Source organism: Struthio camelus, chromosome 2 (genome assembly GCF_040807025.1).
Source record: "Struthio camelus isolate bStrCam1 chromosome 2, bStrCam1.hap1, whole genome shotgun sequence".
In the NCBI taxonomy this organism is placed as follows: Eukaryota; Metazoa; Chordata; class Aves; order Struthioniformes; family Struthionidae; genus Struthio; species Struthio camelus.
Genome location: NC_090943.1, coordinates 146,845,785 through 146,872,370, shown reverse-complemented (window position 1 = coordinate 146,872,370; position 26,586 = coordinate 146,845,785). Strand labels below are relative to the sequence as shown.

The following is a 26,586-nucleotide window of genomic DNA, read 5'->3' as shown; positions in this document are numbered from 1 at the left end:
CTCATAGAAAATTTATTTATTGCCATTTCTGTTCCTGGAGTTTAAGAAATTCTTAAATTTAGGAGTATTCTCTGGCCACAGGTAAGTGCTGAAGTTAAATTTTGTTATTACTAATCAAGATGATATTGCATTCTGGGATTTTCTAGGCTATTTAATCATATAGTACTGTCTGCAAGTAGTATGGTAGGACATCATCCAGCAAAAGTGACTATCCAGCTGAGACTTTTAGTAATCCTTCTGAAATACACTGAACAAATTCTCTTTTCCTTTGCATTGATGTTTATTTGCAGATAGTCGTGAAGTACTTCAAGATGTTGTCTGCTGAAACTGAGATTAGAATCTTGTTCATTAGTGGTAGAGCTTAATTGTTATTTTGAGATTGAAAGGGATAGGGACAGAAAATCCATTTCCTGAATATTACGTGGATTTCCGTGCTATCAGTAAAATAAGAGAAAGAAGTCTTTGAAATTAGTCTTTGAATTTCATTTATGAATATCCTTTATTTTATCTGGAAATTTTATGAAATGACTGTATGAAGTATATTCTTCTGTTATTAGTTATACTTAGCATCTATATTTCTTTTCTGCTGGCATCATAAACAATGCGTTTTGCTTGCAAACATTTGTTTCCTTCAGTGGTTAATTATACCTGTCCTTATCAACAAAGCGCAAAGGTGTAACTCATTAGAGAAACTTTCATGATTTACATTTTAATAGAAATAAAGGTATATATAGGTATATATAGATATAAAGGTGTATATATAGTTATAAATAAGGGTAATAATACATTCCACTTCCTCATCCCCTTCAATTATTACATAACTAGTTATATTTTAATTTTTTGAGTACAAGAATCAGTGTGTTTATCCAGAACCTAACAAAAGGATATAACAATTTATGATTAGGGAAACAACCTTTTATGCATACTAAATGATAGCCTCTTTGAATATTCTTATTGTATTCCCTCATGCTTACCTTGTTTATTTTGTGAAACAGAAGGAGGATTTTAATATAGATGCAAGTGCAAAGCTATTAGTTGAGATTTCAGGAGAAAAGATATGTTTGAACACAAGAAAAATTGATGTGCTTAAAGTTACTGAGAATATAAAAAGAAGGAGGTTAGGCAAAGGATCATTTTGCCATGAAAGATAAAAACAAAGAAATGGAGATAAAGAATTACTGTCTGTTATTCATCAGTAAATTTTCAGATGCTATTTTTTAATCTTTCTTAAGATTTGTTTTGCAGAAGTGATGCTACGGATGGCTATTTATAACTGACTCAGATTTTCAGATCTTGAATTTTGATTTTGAGATTTCTTGAATTCTGAATTGCACCTTTGTAAACATATATTCATCCTTAACAGCTACTTGCATGCACAAAAGCTAGATTAATGCATGTTAATTATAAATTTATGAAAGTATGTATACAGTTTGTGAAGAAGCTTTTATATTGAGTTTGAAAATTAGCGTCCCAGTCTGATGCCTCTCCAGCTTGTTGGCCAGTTTTGATCCTCAGCCTTTGCAATTCTTCACTTTGAAGATTAACTTTTCTATGGTAGTGGTCAAGTAATAATTATCTAGTAAAGAAATGCGATTGCTCAAGATCTAGAAGTGCCATCAGTGTCTGTTTTGCTTTTATCTTGCTTTATCTTGTGAAAGAAAAATGATAAAGCAAAGTGATGAATTATAAATAACATACTAAAAACAAAGATTTTTTTGTCTCGACATCTTTCTTCTTCTGCTTTTTAATTTTAAAAATAGTATAAAGATGTGCTTTCAGTTATTTAGCACAACAGACATTACTGCAACAAAAAAAGAAAAGTAAAGCAATTGCTTACTTTCATCATGCAATTTATCAAATAAATTTAGCCAAATCCTATTCTTTTGATGATTAAGCAGGCATTTGGCTTCTCTATAAAATAATTTCATGGTATAGAGGTTGATGCACAAAAGTACTAATTATCTCAAAAGATAACATTGTCTACACTTTATCAGTTTTGAACTAGCAGCAGTTAGTCTTTTCAAGAATTACTAAATTTGGTTTCATTAATTTGCATCTGTTACAAACTGAAAAGTGATTTTTATTAAGTGAGGCTACTTTATACGCAGAGCTCTCTTTTGTGTGTGTGTTTTTAAGACTGTAGAGTATGTGACATAATAGCCAGTTTGAGGGCTAGGCCTATGTTTTTAAATAGCTGCCTATTTGTTTTTGCTCTGGAGTTAAAACACCAGGTGTAAAATACCTGACATATCTGAGATTTACCTGCAAAAATGGAGGATTAAAGTATAAAAAAGTGCCAAAGAACAAAAGCCTTATATACTAAGGAAATGATTTAAAGAGATGCTTCTGTCCAGCTGTGATCTGCTGCAGTAGATCACACAGGTTTCCCATAATCAAAGTAGGAAAGAAGAGCCGAGATGCACACCTTAGCCCTCAAAACCCTGGAGGCTGGCAGAAGCCTTTCCTGCCAAGTTTGTGCCCTGATTGCCAGAGGTGGGTTTGGAGTGGAAGGTGCAGGGGACAGAGAGAGGTGGAAGGTGTATCATGTCAGCATAGTGGAACGACCCTAGCTTTGAACTCTCATTTTACGTGGGCTGCGATTTGACTGGCTGACAGAGGCTGTGCTTTTTCATTATGAAGCCATCAGTAACAGTGCTTAGAAAAGGTTGGATGAATTCAAATTTAAAAGGTGAGATCTCACTGTGAGAACTTTCAGTGAATCCTTTCTTACACAACTCATTTCTTTAGAGGTACATAATATACTGGAATATGATGAATGAGTGACTAGGTTTTCAAACTGAAAATAGAGTGCCTGTGAGTCTTCTCCTTTCCAATTAATTTGGGTCCCTTGCTACCACTGTTTTTTACTTTATTTCCTTCCTTTTAATTTTGCCTACTTCCTGTCTGAGTTTTCTTTCATTTTTTGTCTCACCCTTTTAAAACTAGGAGTAAAAATCACATTAATTTACGTTTAGGACTTTGGTATAATAAGCACCAGACCAGTGCTAGAGAAGCATTCTAGATAAAAAGGCAGTAACAATTGTTACTCTTCACCATCAAGGCTAGCTATGGATATCTTAAGTTGCCTGAAAGCTGAGTTTCCTGCATTGATAGCAAGCATGTATGCGTAGTCTTTGCAGATTGAAAGAGATTACATCCTAAAAACACACTGCTCAGGTAATGATCTTGAATCTACCCTTTTCAATTCCTCTGTGATCTTAGGAGCCATTCCCTTGAGAACTGCTAGAAACCAGCCCCATGTATTAAATGAAAGCAGTTTGGAATCACAGCTGTTGAATGATTTAAAACATTGATCTTTCATTCAGTTTATTAGTTAGTTAATGGCTGCTGAGATAGTGCCAAAAATGAACCATGAGAAAATAGCAGAACTGCTATTTATATGGTATCTATCTGCAAAAAAAAGAAAGTCCAAGATTTCAGCTCTTAAGTTTCAAACTATGGTTATTTATAAATCTCCTTAATCACAGACTCTTCAAAACCAGAGTACGGTAATAGAATATATGGTTTAAATTTTGTATGATGTGGCCATGGACAAACAAAGTGATAAGGGAAAAAAGAGGTCTGGCTCTTTCCTCTGCTAAAGATCACCCTATTAAAGGCTTTGACCCCCTTCATTATCCAGTTTTATCTCCTTTGGAGCCACTTTTATTCGGCTCTTTGCCTTTCCTTCACAGAATCACAGAATGGCTGAGGTTGGAAGAGACCTCTGGGGATCATCTAGTCCAAGCCCCCCTGCTCAAACAAGGTCACCTAGAGCACATTATCCAGGATTGTGTCCAGACGGCTTTTGAATATGTCCAAAGACGGAGACTCCACAACCTCTCTGGGCAACCTGTTGCAGTGCTCAGTCACCCTCACAGTAAACAAGTTTTTCCTCATGTTGAGACACAACTTCCAGTGTTTCAGTTTGTGCCCATTGCCTCTCATCCTATCACTGGACACCACTGAGAAGAGTCTGGCCCCATCCTCTTGACACTCTCTCTTCAGATGCTTTATACACATTGATCAGATCCCTCCTCATTCTTCTCTTCTCCAGGCTGAAGAGTCCCAGCTCTCTCAGCTTTTCCTCACAGGAGAGATGCTCCAGTCTCTTCATCATCTTAGTAGTCCTTCACTGAACTCAGTCTCGGAGCTTCGTGTCTCTTCTGTACTGGGGAGCCCAGCCCTGGGCACGGTACTCTAGATGTGGCCTCATCAGGGCTGAGTAGAGAGGGAGGATCACCTCCCTTGACCTGCTGGCAACACTCTGCCTAATGCAGCCCTGGATACCATTGGCCTTCTCGGCCCCCAAGGGCACATTGCTGGCTCATGCTTAACTTGTCGTCCACCAGGACTCCCAGGTCCTTTTCTGCAGAGCTGCCTTCCAGCAGGTCAGCCCCCAGCCTGTCCTGGTGCTTGGGGTTATTACTCTCCAGGTGCAGCACCCTGGGCTTGCCTTTGTTGAACTTCAGGAGGTTCCTCTCCGCCCATCTCTCCAGCCTGTCCAGGTCCCTCTGAATGGCAGCACAGCCTTCTGGTGTGTCAGCCCCTCCTCCCAGTTTAGTATCCTCAGCAAACTTGCTGAGGGTGCACTCTGTCCCTTCCTCCAGGTCATTGATGAATATATTGAACAAGACTGGACCCAGGACTGACCCCTGGGGGACACCGCTAGCTGCAGGCCTCCAGCTAGACTTTGCACCACTGATTACATGCTTGCTACATGGAAGCATTACAGAAAAGATGAAAAAAAAAGGAAATATTTACCTCAGTCCCTTCATCTACCTGCTTCTTCTGCTCCCATTCTCAGCAGTTCAGCAGTTCTCTATGCTACTTCAGTGAAAAATGATTAGCAGACTTATAGCCAGGCAGGGAAGAATAGCTCTTAGGACTGGATACTGGCAAAATATATGTATTCGTGTATAGTATATGTAGCATACCTATACTGGAAGCTAGTAAGGGTTACTGTGTAGATGGACAGGGCAGCCTTTAGAAGCATTCCTGTGAATGATATTGAATATTGATAAATGCCAAAGTATCTGTCTTGATGCATTCAGGAGGATGGCTCTTTCGTTACTGAAACAACTTCTATATTACATTCTTATCCTATTATTAAATGAGAATAATTATTTTCACTTTGTTCGAAAAATACAAGAGCAATTTCCCTATATAAAGATGAAATTTTTTTTTACCTCCTTCTAGTGAGGTTTCTTATAGCTAATACACTGAAATTTAATTTCATCTACATCAACCATCACATCCAACCTTTAGCAGTGATAGGAAGTAACTGTAATATCACAGTTAGAAACTCGGATACTGTTTTGGTGAACGTTGATTGGTGTTTTATTTTTTTAGTAGCAGTGACCTTAGCACAGTGAAGTGTAGCTTAGTGGCTATGGCATTTCATTTGACTAACAGTAGAAAAGTCACCTTGTGCATGTTCTCTAGTATTAGGAACACTTTTAATGAAAGAAGCCATTTTAGAGACACTGGAAAGGTTTTTAATTTGTTTCCCATTGAAAATCCTGAAAGTTGGCTTTCTTATAGCCTCAGGGTAGGTATGTAGGTGAAATTTAATGTATTATCTCAGATGTCATGACCCTTTTGGACGGAGCAGGGCACATAGCCTCTGACAAATGCACCTGACTACCAAGTGCCCCATTACGTAACTGGAAATACACTTGTCACATAAAATTGGGATGATTCCCATTACGCAACAGGCATATGTTTGGTCATGTGGCGAGGATGCGTTTCAGCCATGTCATAAGTGTGCCCCAGGAAACAGGACTGCAGGCAAGCGGATTGAATCACTGGGTCTAGGTAGAGATTGCTGCATTTTGGGTTATGGCAGACAGATTGTAGAGCATTTGCAGAAGAGGTTTGCACAACAATGTTTTTAGGACAGTTTTGCCGTAGGCCAGGTGGATCAGGTCCACAGGTCAGAGGTTACTAGTCTAAAAGATAACACCTGTCATTTTATTGTACTAGCATTTCCATATTATCATGGAGTATTGCTGACAGGTTCAAAGCCGAGAAGAGAATGCAGCATCTTTTCATCCTGCATGAAGTGTATATGCAGTGTGTAAAAGTATGTGCGCATGGATAGAGAGAGAGAGAGAGAGAGAAGACACAAAATCATTCCAATTTGAAAAAAATCTCTTCCTTGTGTTAAGAATATTTTGTCCAGTAAAGTCAAAAGGAGTTAGAGGACAAGCAAATTAGTGCATGCATATGTATAGAGCATAGGATTTGCATAAGCTTATTTCCTTAGGAAACCAGAAAAAAAAAGACACACATCTTTCCTTTTCTTCCTCTTCCTAACATTTAATAACATAGGTATAATTACATGCTGATATGAATCCAAGTACTGTGTATTGCTTACCTAATAACATGTTGATCTATTAATATATTGTGAGCAGAAACTCTAATTCATTACGAAGCACCAGCCCAGGAAAAGCCCAACACCTTTAGACGAGCCTTCCCAGTCACTGCAGGTCAGCGAAGCTGGCCTCAGCCACAAGAGACATCAGCCAAATCTTTACTGCAGTGATCTAAGAGTATTTATTTCAAATATTCCATACTTAATACATTACTTCATAGTAAGCATATGTTGCATTTGAAAGCTATTATTAAAATGAATAAATGATTTGATAATTTTGTCTTAGTACCACTATAGATTAACAGATGTCAGTGTCCAGGACAATCTTGTGCTTTCTGACATTTGCTAGGCAGTCTGCTGCTCAGCCAAACAGACTCTGTGTTACTGTTATTAACTGAAGTTTCATCTTAAGCTAATAAACGTTCTGTTCACTACAGCGTGGCAGGACTTAGTAAAACTGCAGGCAATTACTAAGGGCTTTTTTTCTAAAATACAGTCAGAATGTTGAACTAGATTCCTGCTAAAAATGAACTGCTGGAATGCAGAAAACTGGCAACTGTGAGAGGAGTCTGACTTGTGAGAAATCAATGGATTATCTGAAGTATTTGAATTAGTAGATCTCTATTTCTGCTCAATGAACTGAATGATTATCGTTTATTCATGCCTGCCATGAAATGTACGATTGATTTATTTGGGAAGATGAATAAAATTAAATAGACACTAAACAGGCAAAGTAAAATATAAGAATTTAAATCTGAGGCACATTTACCCAAGGGTGCCTCAAAGTGCTATGATTTTTTTGTTTTTATAAATGGATTTTAGTTCTTGGAAGGATTATTTAAAAAGAAAGTCTCTGGACTCAGGTGGTTTATAGTAACTTTTAAATATTGTGAGTTTTCTTAGCTAGTAAAATGCTAGAACTTTATTGTATGACACCATCATTTCTTCATTTCAGTCTGCGAGTATATTTGAAAAACTAAGGAACTCCAAGTGTATTTTTAAAATGTTTTGAAAACTAGGCAGAATTCCTCCTGCATTTTTCAGAAAAGTCCCTTGTAAATTCAAAGTCTGAAATTCTTGCTTCATAACATACTAAAATTTTTTTGAATGGTAAGCAATATTAAGGTAAATTCAAGCATGGGCTCTAGACACAAACACACGTAGAACTCAGTTTGATAGTTACTAGTATAGTCGGTCAGTATTGGCTGTGAAAATAAGCACTAAACTAGAACAGTGTATGGCTGACGCATCAAGATGCATCATTTCCCCTTTTTCCTCTTGTTTCTACCTGCAACATCCATAATTACAATTAAGCATGTTTTCTGAGACATTTCTGTTGTTTATTTTGAAGGAATTGATTTTTCTTTCATTTCTAGATTGACCTTAGTAGTTTTTTTCACTGCTGTTTTGTTTTTTTCTGAAGAGCTTAGGAAGCTGCTGTGTATGTTAAACAACACCAATACTTACATAGTCACAATTCAGCAATTATTCACTATGCATAATTTTTAATATGGGTCCTGTCAGCTGTTGACTAGAGCTGCAATCAGGAGTAATGGGGAATACCCCTCTAAGAGCAAGTGAGATATAAGGTTAAAGACCACTATCAATTTGTACAATAAAGCTTCAGTCCTGTTTTATTTTTGTTCCCCGGGACTAAATAGGTATTTATTGGCCAGAAACAGTGCAGAACTCATGTTAAAGATGTTAAAATGGGGAGCTGCTGACCATAACTGTGCCCTAGCCATCCCCTACCTTCACACAGAAAGATCCCTTCTGCTTGCACAGCTGCATTACTATCACATTTATCTTCATATACTGACATACATTTACTCTAGAGAAAGGCATATCGGGTTGAAAGTCAAAAGCTTCTGTATTTTAACACTTAACTCTACTGCTAACTCAGTGAATGACCTTCCTAATGGAGTCACTACACCTCTGCTATCGTTTCTCTGGATAAAAGTACTTGCTTTGGCTAGTTGTCAGGGATTGTGTGGCTCAGTTATGATCTTGACTGATAAAAGTAAAGTAGCATGCAAAAATGCTCAAAGTCTAATTGAGAAATTACTTATGCAAAGACTATTCAGTATGCTGGCAAATGTATTACATTTTTATTTTATAAGCTTGAACAGACTTACTGCTATTATTTAGAGTAGTTATTTAAGTACAGCTTTTCTCCTCGAGCATCCTGATGAAGAAAAATGTAGAGTGACCTTTTTTCACGTACAGATCATCATAGTCTTTCCTGAAATAAATCTCAACTACATGAATAAATCAAGTATCAGTCATCCAACAGTGGAGTATAGGAAGTAGCTTCTTATATGATATTGCAAAAATAAAATGTGAATACTTCTTCAACACTTCTGACACTCGCTACTGATAGTTCAGAAAATATAAGTAAATACAGCTGTGAGCCTCACCTAATGGTTATAGTGAGCCAGCTACTTGGATGAACTTTTATTCTGAGTTGGATTATAGGAAAAATTAGTAAGTTAAGATAGGAAGCATTTTCAGCAAGATATTCCCCTGTGTTTTTGCAATTTCTTATATATATATACACTGTACTAATATTAAATCATGGATCAAAATTATCACAAGTAACAAGACTTACTAGAAATACATTGCACTGAGAACAGAATTTTATTTGACCATCTTACTTATGTATAAAAATGTGAATCATTTGTAATGCCTTCGTATGTATGTATATATACACACAAATATGTTTTGTTCTATTGTGTTGTAAATGTAAACCTATGAGGGAAAGTGGGGTGTGAGCAAGTTTTTATTTAACAAGTCTCAGTGAGATTTTGCTTTTGCCCAGTACTATGAGTAGAAACCTAAAACTGCTGGCTTATAGGAAAAGGCAAGCAAGTTTTAAGTAGGCTTTTTTTTTTAGCAATTAATCTTCCACAAAAAAGTCTGTAGCCCATTTAGATTTTCATCTTTTCTCGGAGTTGTTTGAAGTTTGAATTTTCTCCTTCACTGCTTTTAAATCTCATTTCTAATCCCTTAGACCCCTGGATCAGTTCCTCAGTGGCTTATGTTTGTAGCAAACACCTTGGTATTTTTGTTTTTATTTCTGATAAAAAGACATATCTAATGCATACAAAATGGATTTATATTAAGAAACCCTTGTGAGTTCTTTGACATTGTAGACTATTTCTGATTTTACTAGAAGAAAAATTTTTCCAGAAATAGCCCACTAATAACAATGTGCTTTCCTTTGATTTCTTTTTTATTTTAAATACTATAACTGTTCATGTGTTTTGCCATCCTGCCCTCTTAGTATCTATGATTGGTTTGCAACAGCGTTTTTCTCAGCTTAACTAAATTCTGATGCGAGAGCCCCTCTGGCAGGGGATGTGACGTGGGAAGGAAGGCATGCCCAGTGCGCTGCGCTCGTGTGGCAGATACGTTTCGAGAAGGCTCATCCGATGGGCTGGTGGAGAGACTATCGCACTGTGGACTGCTGCCCAGGCCGTGGCCTGTGGACACTGTCTTTCAGGAGGAGCTCTCTGAGCTTGCAGAGCACCGGCAATGTGGGTTTGCCGGCAGCATGATAACCTTTTCCATCCAGGTTGTGTTACAGCAGCCTCAGCCCTGAGCCAGAGAGAAGCTGCTGCCCTCTTAACGCGTGAGGTGCCTTAGGCACAACAGAGGGCCGCGAGAAAAGGGGAGTCTCGTGCCAGAGGATGAGATTTGATAGGTCCACGCCATTCCAATTAGGAATAATGTATTCACATAGTATTTTACCTGCCTCTAGTTCGGTTACCAGCTGTAAGGGAGGAGATGGAACCAAAAGCATATGCCGAGGCAATTAGCAGTGAGTACAGATTTATTAGTGGTCCTCAGCTCAGTAGTGGCAGATCTTTGAGCGATCTTTTTTCCTTTTGTCTGTTTGAGGAAATGTGCTTTTGCCCCAGATCTTCTCATTTCTAAAGAATTTCTTTTCCGTTTTATTTTTCTTGGGTCACTGAATATTAATGAATAGCACAGAATAGCATCATTTTTTCAAAGATCTTGTCATTTTTAAAACTTGTAAGTATCTTGTGAATCAAATTTCTAGAGCAACCATTTCCCAGTAGGCTAAAACCCACAAAGACAGAGTCATACATCTACATAAGAAAAACACCTCTGTCTAGGATTTATGCCTATAGGTCTTGCTTACTGGCATCTCCTACAAAGAGAGGACTTTTATGATTAATTTTGCAAAATCACCACTTGGAACTGCCTCTATACTTTAACCATAAAGTGTGAAGTAAATTGTGAAACCTGCTGCTTCTGGTTGCTCAATCCTTATAGGTATGATCAGTCCTTTTTTAAAAGTGTTTTCATTACCAGTGTGTGTTCTGAAATTGATGGTAAGTGTGCCAACCTATAACCAATTGGTTTGACACAGAAGCGGTGGATATTTTTACCAAAATGTCAGTTATGCAATATGGACTAGAAGATGAGAGTAGGAACATTTTATTTTCATCCATGTTAGTTTTCCTAAAAATTCAACTTTTTACAAGCTGAAGCAGCCTCTTTTTTTCCTCGTCAGTTTGTAAATGTTTCAGACAAATCGTATTTTCTATCTAGCTGTTGCTGACTGGTTTCTGGCTTCAACACAAGGCTGATGATTACAGTGCCAGGAAATGTTGCTAGATTTTCAGTTCAGCAGTAGCTTATAATTATTTTAGGAGATTAACCTTCATACTGAGAGAGATGGAGCTGATCCAGTCTACGTGTCTACTACAGAGGACTAGCCAAACGTGCAGGGTAGCCACACCGTGCTGCTGCAGTCTCTTAGCAGCTCTCATCTACTGATGGTCTTGCCTGATGGGGAATTAGGACACTGTTTTGTCTCAGCATCCCTTCAGGCAGAGTTATGGAGGGGAAAAAAACCAAACAAACCCACAAGCAGAGGTGATCTTTCTGCTTTTTTTTTCAGGAGCTGTTTCTGTCCTTCTTTTTGCTCTGAAACAACACTTGCTACTTGTCTATTGTTTTTCTTTCTTTCCTTTTTTTAGTCTTTTGGTGGAATGTGGGGTATTATGTGAAGCTGTTGTCTGTCATGGATATTCCAGGACTTGGAAACAGCTTTGCAGGTTTGAGTGGCACATCCGTTGAAAGAAGTAGGGTTTTCGCCAGCTAAGAGTGTGTGTGTCTCAACCAGCAACACATGGGGGACTGGAACAAAACCTTGTCTAGAACATTCATCAGCTATTGTCTTTCATGTCCTTGAAGGGAAAAATATCACATATTAATTCCTCAGGTGGCATGAACACTGCACACGTTAGGCAGAAATTCACCTCTCAGATGTTTCATTTTGAACTCTTCCTCACTTTTCTGTGGATGATTAAAAACTGACTGAAGACCAAATGATGCATATAAAGAGACATATAGATTCACTCACCTGAGCTCAGCTGATAACAACTTTATTTTAAGACTTTTTCTGTAGTTTGTGTGCTCCAGATTTGTCTGGGCTTTATAATTCTGAAACATAACTTGTAACTTTTGGGCTGATTTTAATTCAGTTCAAGTGAAGCCATGAAGACTTCATAATTTATCCTTGCAATTTTGTCAGGTCAACAATATGTAGGCCAAACTTGGAAATGCTAAAGAAGCTGTCGATAGTTTGGTGGGTATCACAAAACCTAAAAAGAAAGATATTCTGTAAGAGAGGAAAGGGGGAAATATGTGTGAGTCATACATTCTTTAAAAAATTTGCAGTTGCTATTTGATCCATTAGTTCTCTTTCGTAGTTCTGTTATGCTTATATTCAATTAAATGTATCTTACCCACATTCTTTTCATATTTATGTTATTAAAGTAAACATGTAACAATTTAAATGTATCTTTTCACTAGAGAATGTTGATTTTTTCCAAAGTATTTCATAATTTTGTTAGTACCTTGATTGTATTCTTTTAAGCTTGACAAGGTAAGAAAATAATTTAATTTTTAGACCTTTTTTGGATGCGTACTCAAAGTTTTTGTTAAGTGAATTTTTAAAGTAAAGAAATCGAAAGCTGTAATTTAATATGAGCTCTCTCACATTTTTTACAACAAGTTTACAAAACTGAAATCTTGTTTAGGTTACCCTGGCAGCAGTGTATGTGAAAACCTCGTGTATTGCTATTCCATCATCAAATAGATTATCACACTTTGAAAACTGACTTAATTGCTTAGATCAAGCATTCTTCATAATATTTTCTTAGCAGTTTACACTGAGAAAGTTTAAGCATTTCATAAAATGCTTTTGCAGCATTCCATTTCTCAGCATGCTTAAGTGGTACAGTTGTGTTGCCCGGTTAGAAGCTACTAAATAGCTGCTGAAGCTTCTGCTACACAATATTATCACTGATACATAGTGAGAGAAGGAACAGTGTTAGAACTTGAAATAAGTAGTCGTCGTCTTTGCTACCAGTAAGTGTATCACTTCATATATACTAAGTATATATGTATAACTGAATTTTGCTGGTTGCCTTAGAGTCTCGGCCTTTGTCACTCCCTGTGAAAACCATGCTGAACTCATCTGAAAGCTGCAGAAGTCCTGAAGAAAGAATGAAGGAATTTATTGGAATAGTGTGGAATGCAGTTAAGCGCCTTACACTTCAGGTAAGATGAAAAGGGAGTGAGAAAAACTGTCTTTCCAAACTTTATGATACTTTTTATGCTCCTAGTTATTTTTATGGAGGGTTTTTAAAGGAGTTCCCTGGTTTTATTGTCTTTCTTCAGTAGTTTCAACATAGTAGAAGATGAAAATTGAAATATAGGTTACTGGTAAATTAAGCAAAGAAAACTTTAAAATATATAAAAAATTCAAAATAATTTTCAAAGTACTTTTTTTTTACTTTTTGGTTTTGGATGAGCCTCTAAAAACTGTATGAAGAAAGAAATCCTTGTTGCATTGTTTGTATTATAAATATAGCTTCTTGCTCATCTCTAATTAAAATTGCAGAATACCGTCCCGTCTAAAAATATCTGAGGAAAGTGCAAATTCTTTCTTGGGCTATGTGATACAATAGGATGTTATACAGTGGTGGTTCTTCTGCTTATCTGTCTGCCTTTTTATTAAGAATGTCTCAGAAGGATCTAACTGTTTCATCCTGCACTGCTTTTTATTTGTGATCTGTAATCAGTAGAAGTAGAGTTTTCATATAGCAGTCTATATGCATACGTACCAGATACTAAAAAGGCCATCTTAGAAATCTGATGTTTAGATTACACGATCAAATGCTAGACAGCTTAGAAATGCTAGAATTAGAACTTTGTGCTTCCGTGTATGCATCAAGCGCTTGCCTGTAAATAGCCCTAACTTAACATTATTATAAATTATGGGTTTGGAACAGTACATTCTGTAAGATTGGTATTTTATGGTACACCCGCATATAGTAGCGGAACTGTTTGCATGTTAAAAAAACCCCACTATTATTGGCAGAAAGTAGTCACTGAATGCCTGTTCGTTCTTCCTATGCAGAAATATATTTATTTATACACAGCCTCATCCTAAAACCAGTGTCTCTTTTACTCCTTTTTCATACGGACAAAACTTTGGCTTCAGACTATTAAAGGGCTTCAAAAATTTGAGTCTTGCCTGAGCAAGGACTTCAAGTTTGTTAATTCATCCCAGAACATGCTGAAATTGAGGGGATGCTTTTTGTTATCTCCATTTAGCTTTCAGTCAGATCTTTGGTTGTTATTTCTTGAGTATTTTGTTTACTTTCCTTTATTTCTTGGAGTTGTGACTACTGGTGATAAGAATGACTAGATAAGGGGAATAAAGAGATATCGTTTGTAAGCTGTTTGAAGAAAACAACGTATTTTTGTTATGTGTGTGGGTAGTACCTAGCACAATGAAGCTCAGTATTTGAATGAGGTGTAGTTTGTCATATGAAAAATAATAATGAAATAAAGGGGATGATAAAGAACTGGATCCTTTATAAATGGGGAAAATAGAATTGGGGTTTAGATACTGTCTTTTCTACCCACACTTTTTTCATAGCAAGCTTTGCTATGTTGAGCAACCACCAGGAGAGTGGAAAATGAATTGTTGTGAAGTATTAGTAAGATGCTGAGTGGTTAAAAATGAAGCTTACATATTTCCAAATAGGAAAAAAGGTTTATGATTGAACCGATATTTTTTGATGCAAATGCAAATTCACTACACTGATAGGCTCATGTTTTCTCAAAGAGTAATTTGTGAATATATCCATGCTCCAGCATAATATACTTGGGGATTAGAGCTATTGGTTGTGGAAAATTTTTTTATATTAGATATCCTTTCTTGTGTTTGAAGTTCTGGATTTCTTTACTTTTTATAAGGTTTTTTTTGGGTAGCGTACTCAGATGCTTTCAATTTTCAGCATTATGAATATGAAATTATAGTTTTACTTTTTATCTCTGTTGAAATTAGATGGCCCTATGAAATCACACGGCAGCTTACAAACTTCTTCTGTTGTGTTTCATCCTTGTGCTTTGATCATGCTTGAAGTGTATGACAATGTCTTTCCAGAAAGAGGCCCTACATGTTACCAGTAAAAAGTTGCAACAGATTCCAAGGAAATACCACAGGAAATGTCCAAGAACGTGTTTCTGAACAAAGATGCAGTAGGCCTTCTTAGTGAAATATGAATGATTTGTAGATGTGCTTACTGTTCTTTTTTTTATTAGCAGTCCCTCTGCCTGTTTTACTTAAATATATTTTTGTACACATAAAATGTATATATATATAGGGTGTTTTTTCCTTCAGTACCAAGCCTAAATGGGAAAGCTGAAATTTGTGTGAAGAATTGTGTGTATGATAAGAGGTTGAGGGTAACGACTCTGCTTTTCAATTCAAGTGCAGTATAACATATTTATAACTTTAATAAAACACACCATATATTTAGATTTTCTGTCGATAGGAAGAAGCCAAATTGCTAGAATATTTTTTCTGTTTATATACTGGAGCACTCAGATTGGCAGCTTTTTTCTAAAGCTATTTTCGTGTTCCTGGATCTTTTATTAACATGATTGTAGAACAGAAAAGTCTGCAGTTGTCATCAGATAAAACAGAACTTCATAACTGCAAATCATCAAAGGATTATTCTTTTAGTGGAAGCTTGAGTAAGTAAATGTGTTTGGAACCAAAGTAGCTGGAAAGTTTATTTTGGAGGCAAAGCTGGTACTTGCTTAGCCCTGGCCCTGTCTTGCTCGTGATAGAATATTGAAGGAAGATTTTATGCATAGGAGTTGTGCTAAGCTATTAGTATTTTAGTGAAAAGACTTTCATACTTAACTATAAAAAGTTGTTTTTATTATTTAGTTGTTGTAGGATTTTACATGCGGCCTTGAAGTCTTCTTGGCAGTTAGACTGTGTAGGAGGGTAATACTCACTTTTCACGTGTTCTTCATACTAATAGTTGCTCAAATTGTGAAGCAGTATAAACACAATTATTTTTAATTGGTTGTTAATGCTGAATTCCAGTGAGAATAATGAAGGATCTGTATTGAAAGCAAACGAATTAATGAGTAATGTTGCAGTGAATGCCAGCTAAATAAATGTGTAATTATTACACATAAAATGTAGCCAGATATTCCACATGCCGTTAAATATCCCTGAAATTATTTCAAAAAATGAGTATATCCTGAAATTATTGAAAATAATAGTGTCTTTGAAGCATAGAACTTGCACAAAATTATAGTTAAAATGAAACATTGACTGAAAGTACAGAAATACAATGATGAGATTGACTGGTGTTCTTATTGTTTGAGTGGGTCAGGAAGAGACTTTGTGACTTGTAACTTAACAGTAATATTCAGCTGTTTTGAGCTAGGATGATTTCTTAAGATGATTACTTATCACAAACTGACAAAAGTTTGTGTAAAAGTATTCTGTAACTAAACAAAAATACTTCTTAAAATCAAACTTGCTTAGAAAAAATAGGAATACCATGAAGTGCTAAGATGTCGTTTTAAGAGGTCAAAAAAAGGGCATCTGGTCTTTATTATACTCATTTGTACGTACAGGTCGCCTACCATTTTAGTTCTCATACTAATATGCACTACCTTCCATTTATATCTTGTTTTTCTTTTTGTCTAACATTGAAATATGAATTTCTGGCCAGTCTTCCTAGTTTCTAACAAGCAGTACATGCCAGGCCCAGCTGCAGGTGATCTAATTGAAGAGAGCTAATTTGGATGTTAGGAGAGGGAGGTACAGTCCTATGGTAACCACCACACTGTAACTACGACATGAAATGGGTACCGGTTGACCTTTGCTGTTCTGGGAATCATTATGAGATTATATTCTGTATCTAAAACTCCTGAAAAACACATGAGCCTATGTGACAAGAGAGACTATGATGGATGATGGTTAGTGGGGATGGAGGCCTTTTCCCAGGCGACACCTTTACGTGAGTGTCACCTAGTGGGTGATCTTCAACGCCCGAAACTGGTTTCTGTCACTATAAAATGTGTGTCAAGGAAGTGAATCTCCTTATTGTATCACTGTCATGAAAGGCTGTAAAGACTCGGGTACAGCCTGTCCCTCTTTGCTGCGGCTGGGCAGAGTAGCTCTTGCATTTGTTTTGTTTCTTTCTTTCTCTGTCCCCCCACTCCGCTGCCCTCTCCCCCCAGTTATGAAGACTTGGTTCTTGTGCAGCATGTATTTCACAGTTCTCTTTATAGAACAACATTCTCTTTTTTTATAAAGCATGACTTTAAAAATACTCCATTTATTCCAGTAACTTAATACTTTCCTTTTAATACGGCTGAGATCGTAGCTGTTGCACCTTTTCAGGTCTGTAAGTTAGTAAAAGCTTAGAGCAGTATGCTTTGCTTAAGTTTTTTTTAAAGTAGAAGGGAAAATACTGCTTACTTCATTGGTTTATCATTAGTGTACATTACTTAGTATGTGTAGGCCTTGACATAATAGAAATGGAAATAGGGAGTGATTCTGTTTCAAGAATTTGTAATAATTCCTTCTCTTTAACACATGAATGTGTTCAGTATTGGCAAAAGAACACGTTGCTACCAAAACTGAAATAAGATCCTTGAAACAGAAAGGATGTTGCCATGGAAAAATGAAGTAACACTCAGTGCAGCTGCGAAGCATTAATGAATAGGATATTTTTTTAAAAGATCATTTGTGTTTGGTGTGGCTTGGAGGGTCCCAACCAGATGGTTTCCATGAACAGGATCTGACCCCCAGCTTGAGGACTTCTTACTGGCAGATTACTTCATTTTCTTTCCCTTGGATTGTCAGATCCTTACATTAATGCAAGATTTACTGCTGCAGATTTATATTCAGTTACATAAATCAGTCACATTTTACATTAAATTCACAATTTTAGACACACAGTTTAACAGTTATTTAAAAAGTGTAAAAAGATTTATATGATAGCTTTAAAATATGCTATTGATGTAGTTTAATTTTAAGATATTTGGATTACATATATTTTAAAGCACTTTTCCGATTGGTGAAGCAATCTGTAGCACACATTCTCACTTTTTGTCCAGTCTATAATTCCATCATTATAGGTGCACTCTTCCATTCCTTCACTGGAACTTGCTTTTAGACAGATCTCTGGGTTCTGTCACATAAATATTCACAAACCCCATTGAAGTTGATAGTTGTATGTAAGCAGAACCTGACTTTAAGAAGTTCAGCAGGTGTGTCTTAAATGCTTGAATATGCACTTTTTGGGCTTGTGCATCCAAGTTGACAATTTCCTACACAATTCCAATAATTGCATGATTTGCACTGAAATGTGGAATTTTTACGTATGTTCATTGTGTTGGCCTTTGTACATGTTCTGCAAATTTCATGTATTTATATGAAACTTTAAATGAAACACAAATACACAAACATATCTGTAAGTGGATATATAATACTACGTATTAAGAGCCCAACACTATCATGTAAATAACCCTATCAAAATTCAAAGACCAACTACCATTCAATCATTTGAGAATAAAGGGCAAAATATGCACATATGTAAACAGAAATTCAGGCATTTGCAGGAGTGGAACTATTGTGGTTCAACTTCAATATTCTTGATATGGTAAACTCAAATGAAAAGAAAGGTTTTGAAGAACTTATCTTCAATACAAAGCTATACTGTACTGTAAATTACATGTAAAAACTCTACTGAGTATTGAGATCTCTTCTCAAGAGTACTTTGTAAAGCATCTCCTGTAGATCCTGCTGCTGGTAATATGATAACATATTGTATCTCTCGAAATTGGTGGAATTTTTGGATTATTATTACCACATGGTTTGTATTTCAAGGCAACATTTGATGTTAATCATCATGGAGATATATATATATATCTCTATATATAAGTAGAATGAGTGATTGTTATAATTGTTTACTCAGTAAGTGCATTGATAAAACAAAAGTTACACTGATCATAGCTTCTTTTGTCATCTATTTATCATTATCCCACAATGGTTTGACCTGCATCCTATTACTAATAGACCAGAAAATGATCTTATGTGTCACCGTAGAGATCTTTGGAAACTGACACAATGACTAATTTACCAGTTAAAAAAAAAAAACAAATTTATTACATCTGTAACAATACACTGTTGCTTTTCATCCAGTATAAATAAAGTACACTCTGCAACCTTGGATCAATAAACTACTTATCAAAGAGGTAATTAACTTCATTTTACAATTCAAACAATTCTAAAACTAGAAACAAACACAGACTTCATGTAACAATGTATTTATTTTTGCAAAATTCTACTTCTATTTTTCTTCAATGAATACTTGTCAGTTTGTCTAAGCAAAAGGGCACAAAATGCTGAAATAAAGATGAATATCTATGTTCTCTTCAGTAGTCTGGCAAAGCATTTATGGTGCTGAGGAATTCCAGTGCCATTACACATTACTATTGCTGTCTTGGGGAACTGTTAGCCTTCAGGGGAGGATATCGTGGTTATCAGTTTTAAGCTATGGTTTCTTTAGTGATATCAAATTGTTAGTGTCTGTTACATAAGTTTGCAACAAACAAATGTTCTTTTATCACAGCTACAAATAACATCTTGTGTCCAATAGTTTGGACACTAGGCTCTTCCAAACTATTGTGAAGAAATGAACTGAATCATAGTTTGTACTTGCTTAACAAAGCATTCAAGTGTGCAGGCTGTTAGGGCTATTTGATATCCAGGTGCAGATTATTACTTGTAAGAGCCAAGGAGGACTAACAAGCTGTAGCTTACACTGCCTCTGAATTAACAAGTCATGATGAGTTCAGTTCTTGGTTTGGGCTTACTGAGCCTTGCTTAGAGGTCCCAGAGGAGATGGCAAAATTGTCAGAAATGTTCCAGGGTAACGGCAGAGTTTGAAAATAAAGAACAAAAAAGTGACTTTACGTATGAAATCACATGTACTACTTCTGGTTTGCAGGGAAAACAGGACAAAACTTTATTAACTGCATGAACTTCATTCATTTCTCTTTCTGTTATGTGTGTGTGGGAGGGGGATGCATGTATGTATCTGTCTGTTTGTTTTAGTGAAAGACAGTTTTCCACTTAAGCTTTTATTCTTCCTAGATTATCCGATGAGTAACCTTTTTGCACATATTCATTACTGTTGACCACAATGTAAAGACAGAACTCTCCCTGAAAATAAGTTTTTATAGAAAGTAACAGCATATAAAATGTTGGTTAGCTCTAGAGCCTTAGCTAGTGCTAACAAAAGCTAATGAACTGCAAAAAGAGGAGGATTTTCTCACCTTTTCGTGAGAACATTTTCCAGCTCAATAATGTTTCCTGTAAAAAGCTGTTGAAAGGTAGATATATGTTCAGTTTACATGGCAACACCTTTATGATCAGATTTACAGACCAAAATGACACTTTTTCTTCCCTCACCTCCCATAATCATAATTTACTGGAGTATATATGTATTTTCTAACATTTTGGGTCATCTTCCCTTTTAATTCACATAAAAACTAAGACTATTTCAAATTAACTATGGTGGATGTGTAATTTGAGATTTTGTAGCAACATGAATGCGCCATATTGAGAAGAAATGGTAATCTGTTTCTGAGAAACCTTTCTTGGCTTTGTTTTACAGCTTGAAGTGCAATCTTGTTGTGTATTCATTCCAAATGAGAGCCTGCCTTCCCCAAGTACTATTGTATCGGGGGACATTCCTGGGACTGTCCGAAGCTGGTACCATGGGCAGGCTGGTATGCCTGGCACGCTTGTTGTCTGCTTGCCCGGGATAAAGATTATGAGTGCTGGACACAAACATATGGAACCATTGCAAGAAATCCCATTTGTTGTGCTGAGACCCGTTCTTGAAGAAGGTAGAGTACGATAAATACAAAAAGCTTTACTCTTTAATTTCCATTTACAGCTGCCGTGAAAATTTTTATGTTGTTTTGTTTTGCCAACGTTTTATGTTGTGGTGCTTTTTTAGCTGTATATTATGTCTTATTGAGGGCTAGGAATACTAATGACAATCTTTACTAATGACAATCCAATCTTTTTTGCACCACAGAGATCAAAGTGAAGCTCATCATCAAAGAGCTAGCAGTAGCTCTGTAATATGTTTTCCTTCTTTGGTGATACCAAAAAAAAAATCGAAAGTACAGTTCTTACCCAGATTGTTTTTGTCGCTCAAGTTGCTATGTAGCCACAAACAGTTGAGTTGACACCACAGGAAGGGCCAATGAGGTGTGAACTGCCCGACCAAATGGAGGCATGTTGGGAGAAACATGTTATGCCACCTTTGCAGCAAAAAAAAAAAAAAGTCTTGAAAGTAACATTAAGTGTAAGACAAGAAAAGAAATTCATACCTAGAGCAGACTATCAGAAGAAAACAGTGAGACTTCATTGGTCATCATGATAAGCAACAGTTGTGTTCTGCTTGTTTTTTGTGGGCATTTTATCAAGGTTATCGTAGAGATTTGAAGAAAAAAATGGTGAATGTTTTATATTACGGGGGGGGGGTCTCATGCAAGGGCAAAGATGAGAAAAAGTATGCTACTGCTTATTTGAAAATCTAATAGATAGAGCTTTGATTTGTGGACTAATCTCAGGGAAGGATCAGCTTTTAATTTTCTGCTACTGACTGAGAAATGATCTGAAAGGAGGAGGTAAGCTGTAAAGGCCCTCGCAAGTGGAAACAAGCTGCTTATGTTTAAGATGATAAAAAAAAAAAAAGAGCTGTTAGAAGATGTGAAGTGATCAAAGTAACAGTCTGGGGAAATGTTTTTGCAGGCACTACTTTGAGGGAATACTGATGTAAAAGTCTTGTTCTATTGATATTCATACAAAACACTGTTTTGAAAATAGGTAAGGCAAATATCCCTAACAGTATTGAGTGTTGGTTTTTGGATTTATTTTAATGCCATCCATGAGATCTATCATCATAACCAAGTTTTAAATTTCACAGAAATGTCAGTGTACAGTTAATTCAGTATTCTTGAAATATATTATTCAGAAGGATTGGTTGCTGTTTTGTATGTTTGTACTAAGATGAAGAGAGGGAAATGCACTTGTTACATTGGTTTTGTGACAGCATTTTCTGGCAAAATTATTTTATGCATATACGTTGTTGAAATGTAACCAGTTGCAGATAATGTTTTATGAAAAATGGAGTCAGAAGCACTTTTAAGAGCTACTGCCATCTCAAATTTGCATGGGTTTATAACAGAATTTTCTACCTCCTTTTGTTCTCCAACTTACTGGATTGTTTTTTTCCTTCCTGCCTTTTACCTCAAGCCACAGCAACAGAAACAAAATCATAGTTTTTAAAGCTGAAAGTCTTATTAGAGGCATGCTAAGTGCCTGCAACTGCAAAAAAGAGTGTATAGGTGTTTTCCCTAATTAATTCTACTGGGAATGCTCTAATTTGCCAGTCATAGTGATAGGTAAAAGGTAAGTAATTTCACCAAAGTTGTCTTTTGTTTGTTTTAAACTGATGATGTAACTTAAACCATTTATGAAAGTAAAAGTCATTTGAATTTTGTCAAACCCAGATTTGAAGGAAAGATCCTAGCGAGAGAAAAGAATCGCTCTGTTTGGGATAAAGCCTATTGTAAGGAATCTATTTGTGTGTGGCTTTGTGCTCTGGGAATAATGCCAAACAGAAGTTCTCACAATCTTCATATTTTTGATTCTCTAATGGAGCCGTTGCCTTCTCTCATGCCAAAAACTCCCCCTTAAACAGACTATTAAGAAAGTTTTTTCAAAGCTTTTAAGTCACCTTCTTTGTTTCCTGCTATGTAGAGGTGAGTAATTTTTATGCACTTTTATTGTGAGAGTCTCTAATTTGCATTCTCTGTTTGAACAGGACTTCAGGGACATAGCAGCATTCCTAACATGTGTTACCTTCTCTGTGAAATGAAATTTATCCAACCTTGCTTTTCCTGAAAAATATTTTTGGATCATTAATTCTTTTATTAAAACAAAAATCTAAGCAAAAGGCTTGTTTACAGGGACATATTCTTTTAAGAAGGCTGTGTGTTCGCTCATACATCTTTCTTATGACTTGAAAAGATTAAGGAAAAGCAAAAAGGAGATAGCAAAAAAGATGATCCTGCTGTCATTTGGGGATATTACAGCCTTCTCACGAAGACTTATTGACCTCAAGATGTCAACATACTGTAAAAATAGCTTATACGATATCCCACAATCAAGTCTTTCCATTTGTTTTAAGAACTGTTATATTCCTATTCTGAAATACTTACAGGAACATTTTAAGTACAGTACTTCAATTCAGAAACGTAATTTAGCACAATCATGCTAAGTAGCTTATGAACAGAAGTAGGTTTATCCCTGTAAAGAATCAGGTATTCTATTGAACCTCTGTTGAATAACAAATACCACTAAGTAAGTTTGTAAAAATGTATTAAATGACATTAAGTATTATCTTAATAGAGCAGATCAATCATATGGGAAAATTCTAGATCCAGTTATTACCAGTGAGGCAGACCACACTGAAGCAATTAAATAGTTAGAAATTCTTCCTTTATTTAGAATGTTGCATTTTTAGTCATTTTAATTTAGAAGCTCTTCCTGGGTTCCACTTATATTTTTAAACTAGTTACTGTTTGTTGCTCTGTTCCCGTTCCTTCAGTCAGTTTCTTTCTTTTAATATTTAACTGATGCGTATAAAATAGTTCCTCTCTGGGTTCATACGGGTTACTTCAACTTTTGTGAAGCCATCTGTGTGAGAACATTATTTTTAGAGTATTTGCTGGACACAGTAAGATACATTAGACTGTTCAAAATGTCTTAAAATTGTCACTGAAATTGCTAGATGTAATATTCACATTTTCATATGGAGAGCAGTACACTGACAGTCATGCAGGTCACTTTATGCCAAACATTTAAATACGAGGGCAATCCCTGATAGATAGCTTTTGTTTGTGAAATACAACAAATCATTTGATCTCACGGATGTTTTGTAACACAGGTTTAAAATTAACAATTTGTCAAGTGACTTCCGAGGAAATAGAAAATTAGGGCCTCTAATACTGGATTCATTGTAGTGAAATATATTGGCCATAAACTATTACAGTATGATAGGTCTGCAAAAATCACTGCAAAAAAAGGCAGTGATTTAGTTCATGGTTAAAGCAGAGCATTGATATATTAGTCATTCTTAAAGTTGCTATCTTTTGTTAGATTAAAAAAAAAGGCTGTACTTCAATATAAAAAAAAATTGTGTAACTGATAAAATGAAAATTAAGGCAATTGGCAAGTCTTTGATAGGAAACTTTGACATTCAAAAACTCTGCTATTTCAGTATTTATTCAATGTCACCTTCTGTGAAACATGGTAATTATTATATTTAGCTTAACATACATTTATGGGTAATGACTTTATAAAATTAGTTCTCTCGTTTTAGTGACATCTGAATAGCAGGGAGGAGTCTGCTAAAAACAACTTGTTAATATTGAGCTCAGTTCGGTGAGCTCCCTAATAGCTGCACTCAAGCTCGCAAAGCATCCTGTGTCTGTGCTTACATCTGAAGTCTGTGGAACTAAATCTCATCTGCCATAGCAAGCTCTGGACTTGGTCAAAGCTCTCAGTACTTTACGTTGGATGCACCTAGGATATGCAGCCATGTAATGACTCCCCTGTCGCATGACTGGGAAGAAGTACAACGTTGACCTAATAAGCAATTATTACAATATCTTTTTCTTTTAAATATTGCGTAACACATGAGAATGTGAGGGAATTGGAAATTCCATGTAAAGACCCTGCAGTGTAGGTGCAGAAAGGGCAATGAAGACTAAGTAAGCAAGATGCTAGGATACATTTAGCAGACCTGGGAATAGATCCCAGATCATTTGTGTGATAAAGCTTTCATGGTCTCTCTCCTGCCATTACTAATTTTAAACAAACAAAATTCATAGTTTGTACAACTGCCAACATTTTGTACAACGTTTGTATGACTGCCACTTGTGCAGTATGGTTTTTAAAATAGAGAGGTGTCATATAAGTGAGAGCAAACGTATAACATTAATTATTCTTGTCTCGTAAATAGGGAGGGCTTAAAATGAGCATTACCTCTCACTAAGAAAGAGAAAGCAAGAAAATCATCAGTATGTTACAGTGCATCAGGTAACTACCAGAGAAAGTGCTTGTACATAGCAAAAACTTTTAATTATACATATAGCAAAAGTAACTCAAATTCTCTATAGAAAAGAAATCTTGCCAAACTATAGCAAATATCGGATACATGATAGATGCCTATTCTTTGAGAATTGTCTGGTGATTCAGCCAGTCAACTGCCAAAGATCTGAAATTGCCATTTATAAATTTAGGAAGTCATAAAAACAGTTGAAATATCAGATTTTCAAGCTTTGAAAGTCAGTAATGAGGAGGAATTAAAAATAAGGATTTATGAAAGCTGTCAGTCAATAATTAGCCACAATCAGTAACCTTGCTTCATGGGTATCTTTTATATTCTTGCCTATAAAAGATGTGGATGAGTTCTGGTTCTGTTGAAGGCAATGTTAGTTTTACTTATATTTCAGCTTTAAAAAAGCTCAGAAATTAAATAACAAAGCAATAGTATTCGTGGATGGGAACGTTAGACACGCAGAGAAAATGTCTGCCAAGCGTGGTGCTGGTTTTTTTCCTTCCTACCTACTAATAAATAGGGTTTGAAGTAAATATGCTTTAAACAGTGTTGCTTTTGACGTTTAGACACTTTGAATTAAGTAGTTTCATAAAACCAATCTGCAAATGAATGCAGGCAAGTAATTTTTTTTAATGTAAAGCGATAAGAATTGCAACCACACAACAAGTATTTATAAGGTGTACAGTTCCCGCATAATGTCCGAATGATCCCATAGTGTGCATGGAGCTGAAAGAGAGGTAGATGATGACAATAAGGGGGATTTTATAGTTGTAACTTTGTGATGTATTTACTATGCTGTTCAGCACCCTGTGGTTTCTATACTTTGATAAACTTGGGTCTGTTTTACTTTTAAGGTAGGTAATATATACAGCAGAGCATAGCTAACGGTTCAGTATTCTCTCTGGAGACTCTTTCTAATCCCTGAAATATAACCGATGTTAATTTACTGTTGTGATCACAGAGAAAAGCAAAGATCATGTGTAGTAATTAGAAACATGTCATTAGAGCTGACTTCGCATTTGAATTTTTTCCATCTATTACAATTAATACTTTGTATTTCTTGGCTGACTGAACTTGGAAAAAATACAGTTTGCTAACTACTTTTAAATATCTAATCTGAAACATTTCCAAAATATTTTCAAGTTACTTTGACTGAGCTGAGTTTGTCAGTTTGTAATAGCTTCAAAATGAACTACAGAATTGTTCAGTTCTGTCTTCAGAAGAGACACACAAACTTTCCTGATACATACTCCTGACCGTATACACTTATTGCTGGCGCCACCTGTGGAAGAAACAATAAAACTCGTACTAAAATAATATGGTAAAAAGACATATGGATCCAGCTTTATTTTAATTTCGAAAGTTTTGTAAAGTTTCTTTTGAACAGCTAATCACAGTTAATTTGCGCTGTCAGCGGTATGATTTCTTAACAGGACACGCTGTTGACAGTGTGCTACACCAGGCAGCAAATACACACTGAGACTCTCTGTATGTTGTTTAAATACACTAGTTCAAGCTCCTTATTGCTCTTTAAGACTACTAGGGCCCATCCCAGTGTACGCGGGCATTTATCTGCCATCTCCCCTCCCATTACTCAAGACTGGTTCCCGTGCTTCTGGGGTTTCACCATGTGACTCT

At 36.0% G+C, this 26,586-nt stretch overlaps 1 protein-coding gene across 4 annotated transcripts in view; it reads left to right on the top strand.

Moving 5' to 3' along the window:
- The window catches only part of VPS13B (vacuolar protein sorting 13 homolog B), a 484,859-nt gene that overhangs the window by 231,798 nt on the left and 226,475 nt on the right, over nucleotides 1–26,586 (top strand). For all 4 annotated transcript variants that reach the window (XM_068932943.1, XM_068932945.1, XM_068932942.1 and 1 more), the window contains exons 22-23: nucleotides 12,846–12,973; nucleotides 20,422–20,656. In XM_068932943.1, coding sequence (XP_068789044.1) covers nucleotides 12,846–12,973; nucleotides 20,422–20,656 — 363 coding nt within the window. The remainder of the gene's footprint in view (nucleotides 1–12,845; nucleotides 12,974–20,421; nucleotides 20,657–26,586) is intronic.